The sequence below is a fragment of the Haliotis cracherodii genome, unplaced genomic scaffold, assembly GCF_022045235.1.
Source record: "Haliotis cracherodii isolate W230 unplaced genomic scaffold, xgHalCrac1.p SCAF_15, whole genome shotgun sequence".
NCBI lineage: Eukaryota > Metazoa > Mollusca > Gastropoda > Lepetellida > Haliotidae > Haliotis > Haliotis cracherodii.
Window position 1 is genome coordinate 25557573 of NW_027266270.1, and position 13208 is coordinate 25570780.

Genomic DNA, 13208 nt, shown 5'->3' on the forward strand with positions numbered 1-13208 from the left:
CAATGTGACAGCTAGATTTCATTGTGGAACCAGATGAAGCCGAATATGTATGTTCACACTTCTTTTGTCAACCATGCGTGACACGGCACAGGCAATCGCAGTTGGGGAATGGTGCGGCCACCATGTTGCAGAAATTCGTCGATTTGAACACATTGCTTCTGGACTGAGCTAAATAAACGAAGTGTATGGAGACATCGTAGATACTTGCACTTGAAGAAACGTAATTAAACGTTGCAGCAGATGAAGGATTTGTGTGGACAAAACGGGAAAGGGATCCCATATTGTATTTCAAAACTTGTGCGCGAAATGTATCCAAATACCCCGAACAAACATACATGGGACAAGTGTGGATCTAATGATCAAACTCAAGTTTTGTGTGTGAAAATTCTGTGAAAGAAAAGGAAATTCATAATTAAAGTTGTCTTGGAATATATGTATTGGAGTTTTCGTTTATCGTAAGTACAATATTATCTGGATACGGTTTCTATAGGTCAAAACATCAAGTATATTTCGTTACTTATTTACCAGTTGCTTATGTGCATTGTTATGTTGATACACGTGACATATTCATCTATTGTAGTCAAGCTGAGAAATATTGGCGGAACTTCTGGTGCTTCAAATTAGGCCCCTTCCTAAACACTAGTTGAAAATCTGTGTAATAATTTAAGTTTTATGAATATAAACTGATTATTGTGTGGCACAAATCTAACTGTTGAATGCAAATGACCAAAACTAAACAAATATCTGTAATTTTCGGATTGAACTGAAAGAATCGCGTCGTCAATTTCGTATTTAAGTATCGTTACGGTTACATTAACCGAAATTGATGTTCTGCTGCTGTTCTGCCGTAAAAATATGCAACACAATTCCCTTTGACCATAAATGCATTGAATGTGTCACATGTACATCTGACCATGTGCTTTGCTATTTATAGCGCTAACGTAAATAAGCTCCGCCCACTGTGATTGATGCAGACGCCAAACACGATCGATTCGATTTTTTATGATAAAACTACAGAAACTTTATTGACTTATATCTTGATATGGAGCCATTTATTGTATCCATGGTTTGTCATTCAAGTTGATACGAAGTTTGACGGTCAATGGTGATCTGGTTCCCGTATGGTTTAAAAAAAACTTCTCCCGACACTCGGTTGTGTTTACATTGTCAGTCATTGTTCGAAACTGAAACACCGCCACCTTGCGGGCTATTTATAATCAGGGTGGGGCTTTAATGCCGAGCGCCAGACAGGGTAACAACAAGTATTATCTTTTAACGTCTTTTGGTATGACACGGTCGGGGATCGAACCCCGGACCTTCCACTCTCCGGGCGGACGCTCTACCACTAGACCACGGGGGCGGTCTAACCCAACCAAGAAACACTTATCGAAGTTGCTGTTAGGAGTTACGACCCTTGGTTGTGGCAGAATGCTTCCATCTGGGGTCGAAACCTTCGATCTTGGATCGAATCCCAGATTATGATTATGACCGTCAAACTTCGTATCAACTTGAATGACAAACCATGGATACAATAAATGGCTCCATATCAAGACATAAGTCAATAAATTTTCTGTAGTTTTATCATAAAAAATCGAATCGATCGTGTTTGGCGTCTGCATCAATCACAGTGGGCGGAGCTTATTTACGTTAGCGCTATAAATAGCAAAGCACATGGTCATGTATACATGTGACACATTCAATGCATTTGTGGTCAAAGTGTATTGTGTTGTATATTTTTACGGCAGAACAGCAGCAGAACATCAGTTTCGGTTAATGTAACAGTAACGATACTTAAATACGAAACTGACGACGCGATTCTATCAGTTCAATCCGAAAATTTCAGATATTTGTTTAGTTTTGGTCATTAACATTCAACAGTTAGATTTGTGCCACACAATAATCAGTTTATATTCATAAAACGTAAATTATTACAGAGATTTTTCAACTAGTGTTTAGGAAGGGGCCTAATTTGAAGCACCAGAAGTTGCGCCAATATTTCTCTGCTTGACTACATTAGATGAATATGTCACGTGTATCAACATAACAATGCACATAAGGAACTGGTAAATATAAGTAACGAAATATACTAGATGTTTTGACCTACAAAAGGCGTATCCAGATAATATTGTACTTACGATAAACGAAAACTCCAATACACATATTCCAAGACAACTTTAATTATGAAATTCCTTTTCTTTCACAGAATTTTCACACACAAAACTGAGTTTGATCATTAGATCCACACTTGTCCCATGTATTTTTTGTTCGGGGTATTTGGATACACTTCGCGCACAAGTTTTAAAATACAATCTGGGATCCCTTTCCCGTTTTGTCCACACAAATCCTTCATCTGCTGCAACGTTTAATTACGGTTCTTCAAGTCCAAGTATCTACGATCTCTCCAAACACTTCGTGTATAAGCTCAGTCCAGAAGCAATGTGTTCGAATCGACGAATTTCTGCAACATGGTGGCCGCACCATTCCCTAACTGCGATTGCCTGTGCCGTGTCACGCATGGTTGACAAAAGAAGTGTGAACATACAAATTCGGCTTCATCTGGTTCCACAATGAAATCTAGCTGTGACACTGATTCACTAATCCCAAGAATCGGCACTGAATTTATCCAAGTTTCTGTTGCACTTGCAAGGGCGGGAAGAAAGGCGCCATCTTGTCGATTCGAGTTGTGAATCGGAATGATGTCATCTTGAATTGGAACTTTCTCCACGATAAAGTCACCAATGTCATAATCGAAATGACCAAAGGCTACCTGATTATGTCGAACAACTCTTCGTCAAATTAGGCTTCACAAGAAAATGTTTTGTTGCTCATATTGAAGACAAGCGAAATTGCAAAGTTCTTGTCAGTTGTAGGCAGCAACTCGATGCGCTCGTAACCCTGATCACGTGATGGGTATTTGGAAGGAATCTTTGCGATGACGCCGAGAATGAGACCGTGTGTATTACATTGTTGAATTCAACTGCCCAAGAAAATTGTTGAGGCATTGACATTATGACAGATGTTCGTCATGAATGGAAAGAAAAATGTTCATGAGAGAAACATTGTTGCTTTGAGCTTCGAGACAAAACATGTGTTAATGCCGAAGTAGCCATGCAGCGACCTGAATGTAAGCTTGATGAAAATAATGTTGAAACCCATTTTTACGCACATGACAGAATTAATGTGAACAAATATTTATCTGAACATCGTTTCGAAGTCTGTGAGGCTGTCCGTATTTTAATATTTTTATCATCATTCCGACGTGAATTAATATATAACGTCTTCGTGTCTCAATTTTGCTGCCGCTGTGGAAAATTGCGCACCGATCTAATAAAAGAAATACTACTAGATCTACCATTGCACCGACATAAAAGAAACAGGTCTACTTTATCTTTGTACCGTTGTTTATCAAATATTCGTTTCCGAAACAATTTAAAGCGAATCGATCTACATCATAAATTAATTCATAGACTAGATTCTAGTACCAAGTGTTAAACCTCTTTTTTTAAAATGTCGCAAAATAACTTACACAATTATTGAAAGACATTTTTTGATAAGTAATATATTTTATTTCGTCCGCCCACTCTCTGGTTAGTTGAGGCTTGAGGGGAGAAACACATACAAAAAATATGGATGGCCTTATGCAAATGACACTTGGCATGCCAATCAACAGGGATGTGGGTCACTGGGACCCGCCAAGTTTCACGGATCGAGTTACTTCGGCATGAGGAGCTTCATCGGACAAGTGAGACTTTGCCAAAATACATTGCTACTGGGTAATGAAAAAACGACAAGAAACTACTTTGATCAGTTGAAAATATTTTTGACCATTACCAGGGTTTTTTACACTATCGTTGTCATCCAGATTCCAGATGAGGCAAGACGAACACAACGAAGAAAAACATTGTTGAAATCACCGATTGCCGTATATATTGTGAGAAATGCTATTTATAAACTGCAGATATACCGTACACCACAGGATAACGATTGGTGCCCCAACACATATTATGTTTCTTGTTCACTTACACTGCTCATTTGCATCACGACAAACGTATTTCGTTCTCGTCCATACATCTAGAACTATAATTTGTGTTGGACTGTGTTGGATAATTCGTGGAAATTCCACGGTATCATTTTATGAAGGTGTGATGACGACATGCAGGTAGGATTTGAAACCAAAGATGTACGCGTTTGTTGAAAAGTCTTGGAATCGTTTGGTAGATATTTATATTACCATTAAAACTTACGTCCGTGATGTCAAACGGCCCATGTGGGTGGGTGTTTACATGACGTCACCCGTTTACGCCATAACCAATGAAATGTATGTATTATCATGACGTCATATTGACCTGTCAGATCACTTGTATAAGCTCCGCCCACTAGAGTGCGGTAGTTACTACCGCAGATGGGGCTTTAACTATTGTACTATCCTATACAAAACAGGTCAAAATGGCGGCCATCTTGAAATTCGAGCTAAACAGGCCTGAGTTAAAGCCCCATCTGCGGTAGTAACTACCGCACTCTAGTGGGCGGAGCTTATACAAGTGATCTGACAGGTCAATATGACGTCATGATAACACATACATTTCATTGGTTAAAGGGGAAGTGTACACGCAAAAATCACTTTTTTTCTTTTTCTAAACAAAACGCAATTTTAGAATTAGTTAGTATCTGTGTTTGAAAATATACACTCATTTTTTTCACAGTGAAAGTAGGAAGCTCACAATAGTGTGAAAGTGATATGCCGTTATGAGGCCTTCGTTTTACGAGCGAAATAGGCCTGAGTTATCCCCCTTAGATTATGACGTAATTGGTGCCAATTCAACTGGGTCCCTGTCTATTCTCAACGCAAAAGATATCAAGGACCAGTTTGCGGTAAAACAACATGGTCTACGACACACTCCGGCGCAGTGGTGACTCAGCATAACACAATTCTGGATGGCATCTGAGATGCTAGAATCACAAAACTGTACCTACACCACGTGAAGCGGCTCTAACAAAGCATGATGACGTCATAATGTTTATCAATTGGCACCAATGACGTCATATTGCAAGGGACATAAGCCATGGTGTTTTTGTTATGGAAATAGAACACTTGGTAAATGTGAAAAATATAAATTGTTTTAGTGCAAAAAATATGTGAATTAAATATGATGTTTTTATATTTTTGTCTATGACACTTCTATGTTAACACTTTTAATGTGGAAAAAGTACAAGAAAAAAAGGTTCATTTCCATGTGAACTTGCCCTTTAAGGCAGATTTTAATACCCAGTTGTAGTGGTTTGTATTGTCACAATTCAATGGAATTAGTGTTTTACCTACTCAAAAAATTTGAAAATGAAGTAAAAAAACCCAAGATTTTTACCAATGTTTCCACTGAGAATTAGAATAACAGTAAACTGAAACAAAATGTGTGCCAAATTCAGATAACGGAACATATTACCTGTAATCAAAGACATAATTTGGATAGTTTAATGACTTAATAAAAATGTTACAGCCAATTTTGCCAAATTATGCATTTTTCCTTCAATTTATGCAATTTTGACCCCCTGAAAATTCCTGCACACACTTGCAAGCTTACTACCCAATGAAAATTGTGTACAGATACCTCCTTTATGCAATAGAAAAGGTTTAAGGTATACAGGAAAATGTGGGAACGAAAATCTAAACTAAGCCTCTTTTCCGCTGGTGGCCAACTGACTATTACGGTAGGTATCTCTATCAGTTTCTGTCCTATGTAGAGGGAATCACGATTCCCCAAGTCAAGCATCGTCTGTACCCTAGCATCGATGATATCGTTAAAGCCCTAGTAGTTACTAAACAAATACACAGACTAGGGATATTATATCAACACTCAGCAACATTCCAGCTATATGACGGCGATCTATAAGTAATCGAGTCTGAACCAGACAATCCAGTCATTGACATCATGAGCAATGCATTGGGATACGATGACATGCATCAACCAAGTTAGCAAGCCTGACCACCCGATCCCGTTAGTTGCCTCTTACGACAAGCATGGGTTGCTGAAGACCTGTTCTACCCGGATCTTCCCGGGCTGGCAGCAGCTAAGAGGCGAATGACAGACCTATTTCCCATAGCACTTCGCTGCGATGAAACGTCGACCCATTTCCGTGAAGCGGGTCTGTCTGTCGAGAGGGTCAGGGACAGGCCTGTAGCATATCGCTGTGTGGGAAACGTTGACTTTTGCACGGTGTGAATAATTGACGTGTCAGGCTACAGGAGTAAACATATTACAATTAAGAGAGCTTTCATTTGATATGCATCATGAATTCATTTAAAAATTAACTAAGCAAGAGTCATCATCAAAAATAAATAAATTCTAAAACTCCATAAATAGCAAAGGGTACGAGTGGACACCCTGGACCCTATGTGTGTGCAAACTTTCATGAAAGAATACCTATGAGTTTAAAGGATATGGTCCTGACAAACACACCACTACGAACAGAGTCTTTTTCAAACTTGATGCCATGGAAACGGACAAAATATTATTCTAAAAATATCTTAATAGGAAAGGGCATCAGTTGACAACCTGGTCTTCGTGTGTGCACAGTTTCAAGAAAGAGAAGTTAGGTTTTTTTAGATATGGTCAAGACAAACACACCACTATGAACAGAGTCAAAGTCAAATGTGTTGCCATGAAAACAGAAAAGAATTCCTAAATAGGTGAAAACAGAAATGGATGAAAAATGTTGAATATATTCTTCAGTTCTTCTCCATTTCAACTAAGTCTAACTTGTCAAAATTTGAAATAGGGAAAAATAAAATGATGAAAACAGCTACAGGCATTACCTTCATCTCAGCCCTTGGTTAATCCCCCCACCCCCTACTACTGGCAAAATTAAAAATTTTGAAAAATTCCCCAAAGCACAGGGCACCACTTCAGCCCTGGGTTAATACATAACCTGGGTGCCGTTGTACAAAACAACCTTTGCGCTACGACTGTCGTAGGTCTATGTTAAGGTATGGGATTTGCTTCCCTTGGGCACGCCAGAAACCTATGATTGTGGGTTCGAATCCCGGTTTGCCCCGATTATGTTTCTAGGTTTGTCAGCACCATACCCGTGCTCGTGGGTTTCACCGAAATGGTAAACGTCTGAGACCTGCATCACTTCGGGCTTTCCTCCGAGCTGACATGATATAACTGGAATACTGTACAACGCGGCGTTCACTACTCTGGTTGTATAGAGCTAAACTTATTTACTACGGTTTTCCATGCTCTGTTTTTCTAGTAATCTGTGGATAACCAACATTCCAGTGTCAAGTTTAGGTCAAATACGTATTTACTATTGTGAGTCGAGTTACACTTTTCGTCAAGTATCTTTTTAATGATTTTGAGTCTAGAGCAGTGTCAGAAACTCAGCAGAGTAAATAACCAAACTAAGAGACTTAAGGGCCTGCATCACTCAGGGCTTTCCTCCCACATTAAGCTGACATGCCATGATATAACTGGAATACTGTTAAAAGCGGCGTTGAACCCAACTCAATCACTCACTTTGTACAACGGCAACCAGGTTTGGGCGAAAAGTCCACTTCACCACCCCAACCACCATCTGCTGAACGTTTTTTCGAGTTTACGGACGAACGGACGAACGGACGTACTGAGTCTGACTAGGCTTCGACTATAGTAGCGTATTCGACTTAAAAAGCGCCCAAAGCGCTCTCAAAATTAGAAATAGGGGGTTCTTATTAGAATGTTATTTTGGTGAAAAAAACGAGTTGAAAGATAAATTTCGTGGTTTATGCTGACAGCCTGAATTTTTTATGTACGACAGATATATTTTTCCAGAATTAAATGCCCATAATTAAGGGTGCATATAACACACACGAGTGTGTATTATACGCGAATAAATAGGTCTTGTGTACATTGATCAATAGGAAGGGGTGCTAATTGGGATTGTTCACTAGCCAATATCTTAGCAAATGTCGCCGTGGGCGCTTATTACGTCGAATACGGTATATGCTGGGGGAAGAGAAGAGAGAAGGAAAATAGTAATGCATTGTATTCTATAAATAGAACTCAAAGGTCAGGTCAGGCATCATTTCAACAGCAGCATGTCATCGTATCCCAATTGCGTAGATCGATGATCATGATGTCAACCACTGGATTGTCATATAGCTGGAATACTGTTGCGTTAAATAACAAACAAACAAACAGACATCGAAATACTTACTTTCCTTCGAAATCTTTTGTCCATGTACTGCCACCACCAAAACACAGAGAATCACCAAACACCGCATACTAGAATTAAAACAAATATTTAGTTATTAAACCATTTTTCATCCACATATAACTTTCTCAAACCGAAGACAAATACAGCACGGCGCCTGTCGCCACTCACATAAACACATTCATTATTCACATTTACTTTGACATAACCAGTATATTCATTCAATTAAGCACTGTATGTATGCCGTTGTTACCAGTATAATTGCCAACATCTTTTCAGAAATGTATACGTCTCATTAAATATTCCGAAATGTGACAAACATATAATCAGTCACAAAACATCCAAGGCGGTTGTCAGCGTTAACTCTTTCATCCTTAGCTGCCCCAGAGTTATGTCCCTTGAAACCCTGCAGTCCCTGACACTGACAAGGCCTGTACACTGGCCTCCCTGGCAGTATTATTGGAAAATGACACCATCATTTATGATGCACTTTTTCTACCAGAAACTTGCTTTTAACTCTTTCAACACGAAGCATCGGGTCCCCAGACACCATAGGCCGGTTACCACGTCACGTCAAATAATATATACTTACGTTTAACAAATCAAAACGATCGTGGAACGATGCTCATGATGTCAGTCACTGGATTTTCTGGTCCAGACGCGATTATTTTACAGACCGCCGTAATATAGGTGGAATATTGCTGAGTGCAACAATTTGCCAACAAACAAACACAGAAAACAAACACAGAAAACAAACACAGAAAACAAACGATGTCAAGACACGTGTGTTGTGCGGATTTAGTATCTTACCACCTCAGACCTGTATCGCTTCGACCGTAAATAACGAACTGCGCATGCGTGGAACGTTTTTCATTCGACAAATTCCGTAAACACGTAAAAACGTTCCTTCCGAAGTGGGGACCCAAATACTGCAGAACAGAAGCTATTTAAAGAGAGCGAAAGATACTTACAAACGCTATATTAAACCAAACATGAAAGTCACCCGCATCAAATTCGGTTTGCATTCTATAAAGTTATGCATGGAGCTTCTACAGACATATAATCGAGCTATATATAATGCATATCCATTTACAATTTACGACTACCGATCACTTTCGCAACTTTCAATTTGATATAACGTAAAAGGATAAGCGTGGTGAAATATGAAGTCATTTTAAACTGTCTGGACAGATGTCTTGTCTTACTTCGGTTGTAAGGTTGTGTCTCCTCGGTTGTGGCATCAGTGTCCCCTTCAAAGCGTATTTTGTGGCACTGTTTCAGGGGTTGTTTGTTCACGACTGCACGACCAGATCACTCAAAGTGAACAATTGCGATATATAAATCATTCGAAAACTCCGTAGAAGTGTGCCTGACTTCTGATAATGTGGTACAAAATATCCCAAATGTGAACAATAACATTTCCTATCTCTAGAGTATAACGTTACGAGAAGATCTCGGTTGTCTTTTCTTATTCCGGTGGTGACCTTGCCTTTCTTTCGAAGCTAGCACACCCTCCGGCGCAGTGGTGACTCTGCAAAACTCCACTGCCACAAGCTAATTTGCATATCACGTGTTCAGTAAAGAGCGGACTAATGCAAGTATTTTGGGGCGCTTGACATATTGTTTTGCATAATTTTATAGATATGCTACTGCAACTGCGACAGTGAGTTGCATGACAATATATTTATAAATCAAAGTGACCGTATCACCAGCTCTCCTTGGGGCTTCGATGATAGCACGTGGAGTCGAACAACCAATGTAAACAAAGGATAACTACGCAAAAACAAGTACATTTTCACGTATTTGGATACTTTTTTAATGAATCATAACCACTCTTTGACATTTGTTTATGAAAATGTGTAAACTTATCAAGTATGAAACGGATGAAAATCATATGCAATATCTTGAATGGACTGTGAAAGATGTGACGAATCGTCACATGGACCTGGCCTGTGGCAGACATACTTTGCTAGCTGGCTGCCGGCCGCATCGAACTCTAGGTAGGAGCGTGCGCGATAATTCGGCTTCACTTTGTATCGTAAAACTCTCGGCCCCAACAGGGGCGGAGGTTAAGACCATACTTTTCAAGTCCAGGGTGCCGTTGTACAAAACAACCTTTACTAAGGTTGAACTTAGTTACTAAGGTTAATCTTAAGGTAACCTTATCAAAAAGTTTCGCCCGTTGCATAAAACTACCTTTAGACTACCTTTGGACAACCTTAACTTGGACAGGATACTTAGTGGGAACCTTAACTTATGGTCCCGTGGCACCAAGAGGGTTAAGTTAAAGTAAATGTATAGAGGGGTTTCAGTTCCCATGATGCAGTGCGCGGTCGCCATGTTGGTTGTCAACCTAAACAAGCGCGAAACGTAAACACGCCGGAGAATTTTTTTCAACCTGCCGATATGCCTGTTTCGTGTGCGGTTATAAATTGCAGCAATCGTGCAAACAGAGACAAGAAGAGTTTTTTCAGATTCCCTGCTGTAATCAATAACAGTGATGAGAAAACGAGGGATCTCAGTCAGAAGCGGCGCCGTTTGTGGTTGGCAGCTGTCAACAGGGAAGATCTCGCATTCAAGGACACCCGATACATGCGCGTGTGCAGCGATCATTTTGTCGGCGGTAAGTTTGAAATGTGTATGACAGGTAGGTTTTTCGTAGTGCGAAATTATGTTCCGCCGTCCTTCGAAACCGAGTATGCTTTCAATATTTGAAACGGATAGAAGGTAGATAGGCCCTAGTACTAGGCCTAGATCAGAAGGTAGATAGTACGTACTAGATCTACCAGGCCTTTCCCTGTCTTCATAAAACCATGTCTAGCGTTGCTGTAGCGAATGTATTTTTTTGTGGTACGACATTAATAAGTTTTTTTAAATTGTCTTTGCAGTCGCATTTTTAAGGTGACAATATAACTATCCTCGGTGATCAGTGGTCATTATTTCAACCAGGCCATCAGGGCTAAATGTTGTCACTGATAACTGTAAACAATGTGGAGCATGTCTGAACTGCATATGCCTCCATACAATTAATTGTGTTGTTGTGATTGTAAATACGTCATGGTTAATGTTAATAAATAAATAATCTTCTCCAGGTTCTCCATCAGCCCTGTATCAGGACACCCATCTAGGTTGGATACCTAGTGTGAAACTTGGCTATGACAAGGGCGACAAAGGCGACATGGGTTATCGTTTCTTCCGTCTACAGGTAAACTTAACTATGTATGTTAATTAGGCTGATTGTGGTTTGTCTAGTGGTAGAAATATGGCACACACACATGGGAAAAAAAGTAAGGGTTGCAAGGTTAATTTATTGTTGCTATAAAGCATAGGTATGAAACGTACCCCCTCTATCTTCATTTGGTTACATTAGGTTTATTGCCAGGACTTCTTAAGTTTCATGTTTAATTTTGAACACTGTTTGGGATAAAAATATGAAAACATCAATGTCATGCTTTAAGTGTACATGTTATCTCAGTGTAATTAAAATACATGTATTTTACTAAAAATTACAGCTCTTTGTTATTTAGGGACGCAAGGAGGCGACACGACTCCGTGACCTGTGATTTGATGAAGAAGAGCAACAAAGTGAGGCAGAACCGGATGCCGAACATGCTGAACCAGTGGATCAGGACATTACACCTGAAGAGGAACTTAAAAGTTGCAAGATTAAAATTGACATTCTTAAATCAGAAAATGAATCTTTAAAACACGAGAATCTTCTACTCAAGAATAAAATAAAATGAAATGCATAAAATGAAAGCAAATAATACTGAAGATTTTGATGGTGATGATGATAAAGTACGATATTATACTGGTCTACCATCCTTTGTATCACTACTTGCATTGTTCAATCTAGTATCATAAGGAATAAGTCAACCTTCACATTCATCACTGACAAAATTTCAAAAGCTTATTATTACACTAATGAGACTCCGATTGAATTTACCCACTCTTGACCTAAGTTATAGGTTTGGTGTCAGTAAAGCTACTATTTCCAGGACATTTAATCAGGTGATGGATGTCTTGTACATTAATTTGAAACGACTTGTATTTTGGCCTGATAGAGAAAATTTATGGAAAACAATGCCAATGATATTCAGAAGGTATTTTGGACGCAGAGTGTCTGTTATAATAGATTGTTTTGAGGTTTTTATTGATAGGCCATCCAATTTGACAGCTCGAACCCAGACTTGGTCAACGTACAAGCATCATAATACTGTAAAGTATCTTATTGGCATCACTCCCCCAAGGTTCTGTAAGTTACATTTCTGAGGGATGGGGAGGTCGTGTTAGTGATAAGTATTTGACAAGTAATAGTGATTTCACCAACCATCTTTTACATGGGGATATAGTATTAGCAGACAGAGGCACTTACCAACATGTGTCCATCAGTTGTTCCATTCCAGTGAAAGTTTATTACTTAGACTTGTAAAAGATTAAATACAAAAACAAAATGTCAAGTGTGTTTAATGATTTCATAATTATTATGATTCAGGAATAAAACCACCTAGACATGTTTAATGTTACCTAAAATCCCATTGTATTGCATAGGCAATACATCTGATTCAGATTAGCCCATGTTCATTCTGTGCCAAGCACCACTGTGGTTCACTTGAAAAAATGTTTCAACAATATGAATTGATAATTTCATCATGGATGTATTATCATTCAAACAGGTCATGCAGTTACATCAGATAAAACTAATTGTTAATGAAATAACCTCACATTGAAATGTGATTACTGATATTTCTTTTAACTTGGTGATTTTGCAGCAAAATTATCTTGAACAAGTGTTAGTATGTCTTTGACCTACTTGGCAGTTCAACAGCAAATATTTCATACATATGACTTTGAATTACTGATCCAATGTACAATCTGTCAAATGTAGGAATAAATCTAATTCTGAACATGAGAAATGGTCAGTATTTTTTTAGTTTTAATTTGTACATTTTGTATGCGCAACATTATAACGCATGAATATCCTTTTGAGAACAAGTTTCATTAAGACATGGTTTGCC

The 13208-nt window shown here is 38.9% G+C and overlaps 1 protein-coding gene and 1 pseudogene across 1 annotated transcript in view; one reads left to right on the forward strand and one right to left on the reverse strand.

Annotated features, from left to right (window-relative positions):
- The window catches only part of LOC139462417 (uncharacterized), a 49952-nt gene that overhangs the window by 21431 nt on the left and 15313 nt on the right, over positions 1-13208 (reverse strand). The window contains exon 2 of the mRNA XM_071244118.1: positions 8194-8261. Within this exon, the coding sequence (XP_071100219.1) occupies positions 8194-8260 (67 nt within the window). The 5' untranslated portion in view covers position 8261. The remainder of the gene's footprint in view (positions 1-8193; positions 8262-13208) is intronic.
- LOC139462593 (uncharacterized) lies at positions 10597-12622 on the forward strand (annotated as a pseudogene).